Below are 7,500 nucleotides of genomic sequence, written 5' to 3'. Positions count from 1 at the left end.
CTCAGTATTGGCTATTTGCACACCATTTGAGGGTATGTCAGTGAATGTTTAAATACATGTATTTTCAGTTCACTGTGTCATAGCCAGCCATTTCTATAAAGCAGATTTATTAAAACTGTGCCCACATGTTGGTGTTTGGTGGTCTGCTCTATAGCCATATGTGAAAGGTTAGGATGTTCAGTTGAAAGTCAGATTTTTACTTTAACTAATTTGTGATTTCTTACCCATTGCATAAAAAAAATCCTTAATTTTTTTTATAAAAAGAAATACAGATATGATAGAAGAGGTTATGAAAGGGCACTGATCACAGAAAAAAGGAATGTACATTTTCTTCAAAAAAAAAAAGTTTTCTTTCTTTTTTCTAAAGGCTCTTCTAGTATGTTGTTTGTTCTTTATATTGGATTCTGATGGCATCCTGATATTGTATGCAAGTTGAAGAGAAATGTCAAGTTAATATACCATGAGATTCATGCTGATGAATCATTGCCTGGTTAAATTGAAAAATTCATATGGTCCGTTTTTATGCACAGTGTGAGTTATCATGACAATGGAATGGAAATGACTAACTGTTTGCTATCTTGGGCAAAATTGATGTGTAATTTATTCATATTACAGATTCTTTCGAAGTCACCCTAAGACTGTCTCTTCCGATGAAAGTGGTGATAGTAAAATGGAAGTGTCACACCTAGGAAGCTTAGGTAAGCTCAGGGTGATTACAGGTCTTTTGATAGTAAAGTGTAATTGCCTCAAAGACATGTATTTTTTATATGAATATGCATATCTAAGGTATTTATGAATATGCATATCTAAGGAATATATGAATATGCAAATCTAAGGTATTTTACCGAAGAGAAACCCATATCTTGGTAATTATCATTTGCTTGTTTCACAAATTCATAATTTAGCTACTGGGATATTGCAATTCTTAAAAAAAAAGTTCCATATATATCAATTTTAATTATCTTATCACTGTCTGTTCAAGTCGTAATATTTTATTAGTCAACTTAATAATTGAAGTAGAATTTTGTCAGATGCAGAAGAATTCAGCAAGTCATTTAAGCCAGTTGATTGTTAGTAGTGTAATAAAAATGTATGTTATGGTATTGTTTACTTTTATGTGTGCATTGTAGATTTTTTATGCTGTTATCTTTATTTGATCCTATTTTGAATATATAAATGAATGAGTGAGTGAATGAATAAATGCTACGATGTTTATAGGAGATTTCAGTCACTGGTTTTCTTTTAGCCATATTTTGCCCGTTTTGTCGTCACTACTACATTTTTTTCTCTCTCTCCTCTGCATTTTCAGATAGCATTCTAAACCCATTCATTTCATTTAAGATGGCAAGAGCAGTTCTGACCCCACCTTCTCCACTTCTGGCGGCTCTGGCAACCTCAAGAACTCGCAAACGCACTCACACTCCAAGACTCTCTCTCAGTCGCAGTCTGGCTCGGGGTCGGGGGACAACTGCGACAACACAAGGTGAATTTTTAGTTTTAGCCTTCGTACTGAATTTCCTGCGCTGAAAAAGGTCCACTGTTTCTTTTGAATATTGTTTGTTATTGTTACTGTTATTAGTATTATATTTTCTGATTATTATAGTCATTTTCACCATCATCATCATCATCATTGATTGTTATTGATTATTATTGTTATTTTTTATATTATCATTATTAGTACTAGTATTATTGATATCGTTACTGTTAGTGTTATTATTGTCGTCATTGTTATTACTAATCTTATCATTGTTATTACGTATTCATATAGTTATATATATTAGATTAGTGCACATATAGAACAAAAAACAAGTAGCTGTTTGAAATATATACTCTACAAATATCTACCCTGCAGTAGGAAAGGTAACATAGTTTTAAGTAATGGTTAAGAAAAAACCCGAAAGAATAGCACCGGCCCTCTCACCCCAAACAGGAAATCGGAGAGCACCGGCAATGGCAGCGGGAGCGGCGACAACGGCTCTTATCGGCACGTCCAGCTGACAGAGGAGGTGCTGTCGAGGCACAATGCCGACATGCAGAAGATGTTTATCCAGCGCCAGAGGACGGGGGGCAAGCTCTACAAGGACAAGTGGAAGATTAAGTCCATGAAGAAACTGATGAAGAAGTCGGGTGATCGGGTGAGTTTTTTTTGTGTGTTTAGTTGTTTTTTGTTTGTTGGTTGATTTTTATTGATTTTTTTTTTTTTTTTTTTTTTTTTGTGTGTGTGTCTGTCTCTGTGTCTGTGTCTGTTAAAATAATCATTGGAAAGCACTTAAATAATTGTGCTACAATACAATGATATTGATAATTGTTAAGCGAATTCTCCCTCTCAACAGAACCATGGCCTCAAGCGCTCAGGGGCCGTTTTGGAACAGGAGTCCAGTGTCCAGAAGCAGCCTTACCTTGCCCCTCCCTCATGTGTCCCAGGGCCCCTGAAGCCTCCCTCAAGAGAGGTCTGGCATCAGAATGAGACCAAATCATCGGAGACTCACGGACAGTAAGTAACGTTTTTATTATTATTGTTATTTTTAGAAATCTTGGGGATTTTTCAATGCTAATTTTGCTTTTCCTTTTGATTGTTCATTTTGTTGTATTTCATGGTTGATTGTATGTTTGTTTATTGATATCACTTGCAGTATATGTTTCGTCAGATGTCCATTCTTTCTTATGCCTTCTCTTGTTATTATTATTCTCCTCCATCTTTATCTCCCTCATCATCTTCATCATCTTCTCTTTTCTTCTTTTTTAATCCATCACTGCTGAGTATAAAAAAAAAAAATAAATAAAAAAAAAATCTGCACTCTGGAGATTAATGGCAATGAGCCGACTTTGAGTGTGGGAGTTCGCTACATCAAGCCGAACGCCCCACTCGAAGCGCTCTGGCGTGTCGCCGCTGTGTACAGCCATATTCCACAGACCAAGCGGTTTGTTATGAAGTGACTTAGTGTGGCCCAGCAGAATCGGGTTAAGACTCACAAATTCCTTCCCTCTCCCAGATCCAGCATCACCAATGTGGGACCAAATGTGCTGCCTGCAGGTAGGCTGGCAGCGCCGCCATTTCCAGGGATTATGCCTGGGTATTACCTTCCAACGAGCACGTCCAGTGTGTCACCCATTCCGCCCATGGAGAACCTATTAGTTCCCCAGCCTCCTGGTCCAACTCTGCTGATGTCTCCACAGCAGCCAACTTATATTCAGCCACAAGGTATGTTTTGATGGGGATTTTTCTGTCCTCCTTTCTTTCTTTGCCTTTTATTTATTCATTTATTTTTCCTGGCTTTTGATATTGATAACCAGGGCTGGATCCCTCTTTTTATTTTCACTGAATCCCATTTTTAACCTTTCAGGAGTTTGTAAAAATACTTTTTTGAACAAATAATACTTATGTGATTGTTTGTTTCACCCACAGATTGTTACCTTTTCTGAGATCAAAGATTCTGTTTTCCAATGCAACTTCCATAGTCAGTTTAGGAAAAAAAAAATAGTAATAATAGATTAGGTCATAATGATCAATCAATCATTCCCAGAATTTGCACAAAGCATATTTATTATCTATTATTGCATGGTCCCAAATTAATTGATAGGCTGTTATCTGCAAAAAATTAAAAAAGAAAGAAAAACTTTGGTTCTCACCACAGAGGAGACATGAGTGAATGTTTGTAGGAATGTAGATTTTTTTTTTTTCTTTTTCAAGATGAGCTACTTAACTCAATGCCACCTGAAAATGCTGTGCTCATTTTTTATTTTTCGTGAAATGTCTCTGCACATAGATGGCTCAGCTAGTGCTTAGCTGCAAAGGAGTCAGTTAGTAGATCTTGTGACCCTACCTGATTTCACCTTTCCTTACTAATTCTATGAATATCAATGGTGTTATTTTTATTATAGACATTATAAGTACTATATAAGTACTATATAAGTACTATGTTATAGACATTAGTAACAGCAGTATAAGATAACATAAAATATTTTCAAAAATCAAGGAAAAGGGTAAGACAGGCAGTACTCGTAATTGGCTCATTGGTGATAGCCATCTATCTATAAAAACAATTAATAAAGTAAACTCACAGTGGGCATGGCATGTATGTATGTGCCATGCTTGTTGGATTTGGGTTAATAAAGTGTGTTTTCTGTTTTCCTTAGCGAGCATGGCAGTCCCTGTCCAGTATGTGGGTGCTTTCCCCGGTGTGATGTACCAGCCAGTTGGACCTCCTCTGTTTAACGCACCTCCCCTCATGCTACCTAATGTGGTCTTCCAACACACAGTCGTACAGTCTCCTCACGGACAGATCTCTATACCACTGTCGTCGGATGGAGAAAAGAGGTCTGGTGCAGAGAGCGAGCAGGAAATGGACCCTAATCAGCCATCAGGCAAAGTACGTTGGCTATGATTTTGATCTCTTTAGCCGTAGTTATTAATGTTGAATGAAGTGAATGGAAATGTTGATGATAGGTAACATTGTAGAATGATAAAGGTTATCTGTATATTATTCTCATTTTTTTTTATTTTTTATTATATATTATGAAACCAATAAGTATTGAAGATTCTTTTATTATTTATGTTATTGATGTTGTATTTTATTTTTATCATCATTATTACTATTAATATTTGTTATATATTTTTATTGATATTTGTATTACCTTAAATTTCCTCCTTACCAACAGAACTTCAACCTGAAGCGCTCAGCAGTGCACATGCGTCGACCAGATTCTCAAGCCACGTCGGTCAAAGCAGAACCTGGCTCAGCCAGGGGCAGCACTGCCTCAGCTTCGGGCAAGATCATTAGTTCCCATTCTCATGCAGCAGAAAGCTTACGCTCCTTCATAGAGGATACAACTATACTTTCACCTGGCTGTGCACCCAAGGTAAAAGTTTTCTCAGGTTCACTATATTTACTGTTTTTCTTAAAGTATAGTTCAAAGATAGAGTATTAACACCTCGTTTTTTATATGAAAAAGAGATGTATTGTCTTCTGTCTGTCTCTGTAAAAATAATGATAAAAAGGTTTGAACCATCCATTCTCCCAAAATGATGTTACTTCACACTGATCCTTCAATGACTCAGCAGGACCGTGAGAAGAACCGTGACTCATCACAGTTCTCGCAGTCAACCAGTGTACGGGCAGAGGCGGAAAGTGTTGGGTCGCCAGGGAAGCAAGATAAGGCAGCTCTAGACGATCGTGAGCAATGCCTAGACAACAATTCAAGGTGAGTTCCTCTCCTCTGCAGTCATTATATCTTTTGAAGTACATAACTATGTTCCTGCATATGTCTGTATGATTGAAACTACAAAACATAAGGGATGGCTTCCATCTACAATGATCTGGTTATGGAAGCTTTCTATTTTATTTCATCCTATACATAAAAAAAACTAGCTTCATTTCTGAAGTCACTGATAGAAGGCAGTGTTGCTAGACAGACAAAGGGCATCATTGAATTGTGTGTTCGTATTTCAGTGATATGATAACAAGTTCTACCAATTCTTCAAGGGAGTACAAGTCTACCGATGACAGTGTACAGAACATATCAGAACAATCAGAAAATAGTGAGGTAAGGCTGGTTATGTTTTGGGGAGACACTTTCCTCTAGTTTAAGTTTCATTTCAGAAGGTATCTAAAATGGGTTGAAAATATTTCTTTATGTTAGAAAGGAAAATCGGAAGAAAAAAAAGTAATCAAGAAAGATGTTGAAGTGGTCGTGTTTTTTACAATTTATTTTTCTTATTGTTAGTATTGGTATTCATTCCAATTTTAATATCATTGTGTCTAATATACCTGACAAGCACGTTTTTTTTAAAACTAATTTGTGTATTTTTTTTTATTACAGGCTTCTCCAACTGATATAAAATGGAATATACCGCGATCTAAATGTCGTCGACCAGTCTTAAATGACCCACCATGGTTAGATGATGTGAAAGTAACCCCTGAACTGCTGTATAGATACCAGTTAGAGACCAAAGAACTGGTTGATGTTCTGAGACACGATATGGATATGTTGAAAAAACTAAGACAGGTACAGTTGTGCAGTGTATTTACTTCTTTTTTTTTTCTCCTTCTCTCTTGATAGATAATGGTATATGCATGAGGGAAATACTGAATATTGATAGTAATATTATGTAAGTATTGCCAGGAAATTATGACACCAAGGCCAATTCTTGTCAATGTTCTTTCTTTATTATGTTTAGTCTGGTCATGTTTCCTGAAAGAAAAGAAAATGTAAAGAATTCAAGGTTCAAATTTTTCTCTCTTGCAGTGACCCCCCCTCTCAATTTTTTTTTTTTTTTTTTTTAATTGTGACCTATTTCCCACATTTCACAGCCTTGATAACCAATACAAAGGAAAAACCAAGAAGTCATGTTCATATTAATTTTCTTTCTTACCCATAACCTTTAAAAAGCAAAAAAGAAAGAAGGAAAGAAAAAGATTCAAGATTTCTTCTTCTTCTTCTTCTTCTTCTTCTTCTTCTTCTTCTTCTTCTTCATCTTCATCTTCATCTTCTTCATCTTCTTCATCTTCTTCATCTTCTTCATCTTCATCTTCTTCATCTTCTTCTTCATCTTCTTCTTCTTCTTCTTCTTCTTCTTCTTCTTCTGTTTTGCACACAAAAAAGAAAATGACAAATTATTGAATAAATAAAAGGGGATATAAGGCTTGACCCAATGTTTGATCCCCCTCACAGCCTGTGTGGGTGGATGACCAGCTCTTTTCCCTATACCATGAGTTGGAACTCGAAGGCTCCAGCCCAGACCTTCACCTGGAAGAAGGGGTTACATCCTCTTCGGGCGAGGATCAGGCAGGGACTTCTTCTCAGGTATTTGCATTTACATTTGAGTACTTTTAAGTGTATAAGTAATTGAAATACTCTGGCTAGATGAAACAAAAACAAAAAACAAAAAAATTCGTCCCTGTGACAACACTTGGAATATTCAGTATAAAGATTAGGTAGATTATTTTTTATTTTGATCAATCTTAATGCTGTTTCAGTAACTTCCAGCATAGAATAGTCTATTTCCATTTACTTGTGATTTTGTTTCCCTCTCTCCCCACACTCTCACCATCGTCCCGTGTCTCTACAGAATTTCTCAAGGAAGAAGAGATCCTCGATGTACTTTAGCAAGATGTCAATGCTTCACGAGGAGGATGCCCCTATGCCTCCCCCGGATGCGAATCTTCTGACAAGACAGCCGGCACCTGAGTCGTCCACCTCCTCCTCTTAATCAGGGGTTTCCATTTTATCCAAGATTTACAAGTGCAAGACATGTCCTCAAACTTTTTTTTTCTGATCTGTTCATATGGCTTTGAGATGTCTGTTGTTTAAAAGACAAAAATATAGATGTGTGTATGTAAGGATTTTGTATTAAGATCTTGAAGTGCAGTGAGATTTTTTTTTTTTTTTTTTTTTTTTTTTTTTTTTTTTTAAGGGGGGGGGGGGATTGCATGAAAGACAGTGCCATGTGTTTGCAATAAGTAGGGACATCAGGGATAGTTTTTTTATGAGATGGATATA

The 7,500-nt window shown here is 36.4% G+C and overlaps 1 protein-coding gene across 10 annotated transcripts in view; it reads left to right on the top strand.

The window, feature by feature from the left end:
- The window catches only part of LOC125032149 (period circadian protein-like), a 30,097-nt gene that overhangs the window by 22,503 nt on the left and 94 nt on the right, over positions 1-7,500 (top strand). For 7 of the 10 annotated variants that reach the window (XM_047623197.1, XM_047623201.1, XM_047623196.1 and 4 more), the window contains exons 14-25: positions 616-698; positions 1,342-1,483; positions 1,931-2,135; positions 2,334-2,494; positions 2,994-3,202; positions 4,138-4,370; positions 4,660-4,860; positions 5,060-5,202; positions 5,451-5,544; positions 5,821-6,006; positions 6,673-6,804; positions 7,070-7,500. The exon at positions 7,070-7,500 is cut by the window's right edge and continues 94 nt beyond it. In XM_047623197.1, coding sequence (XP_047479153.1) covers positions 616-698; positions 1,342-1,483; positions 1,931-2,135; positions 2,334-2,494; positions 2,994-3,202; positions 4,138-4,370; positions 4,660-4,860; positions 5,060-5,202; positions 5,451-5,544; positions 5,821-6,006; positions 6,673-6,804; positions 7,070-7,210 — 1,930 coding nt within the window. In that variant the 3' untranslated portion in view covers positions 7,211-7,500. The remainder of the gene's footprint in view (positions 1-615; positions 699-1,341; positions 1,484-1,930; positions 2,136-2,333; positions 2,495-2,993; positions 3,203-4,137; positions 4,371-4,659; positions 4,861-5,059; positions 5,203-5,450; positions 5,545-5,820; positions 6,007-6,672; positions 6,805-7,069) is intronic. The other 3 variants (XM_047623203.1, XM_047623204.1, XM_047623195.1) reach the window with 1 other exon arrangement.

The sequence above is a fragment of the Penaeus chinensis genome, chromosome 14 (genome assembly GCF_019202785.1).
Source record: "Penaeus chinensis breed Huanghai No. 1 chromosome 14, ASM1920278v2, whole genome shotgun sequence".
In the NCBI taxonomy this organism is placed as follows: domain Eukaryota; kingdom Metazoa; phylum Arthropoda; class Malacostraca; order Decapoda; family Penaeidae; genus Penaeus; species Penaeus chinensis.
Note: the sequence above shows the minus strand (reverse complement) of the source record. Positions and strands in the feature narration are given on the sequence as shown.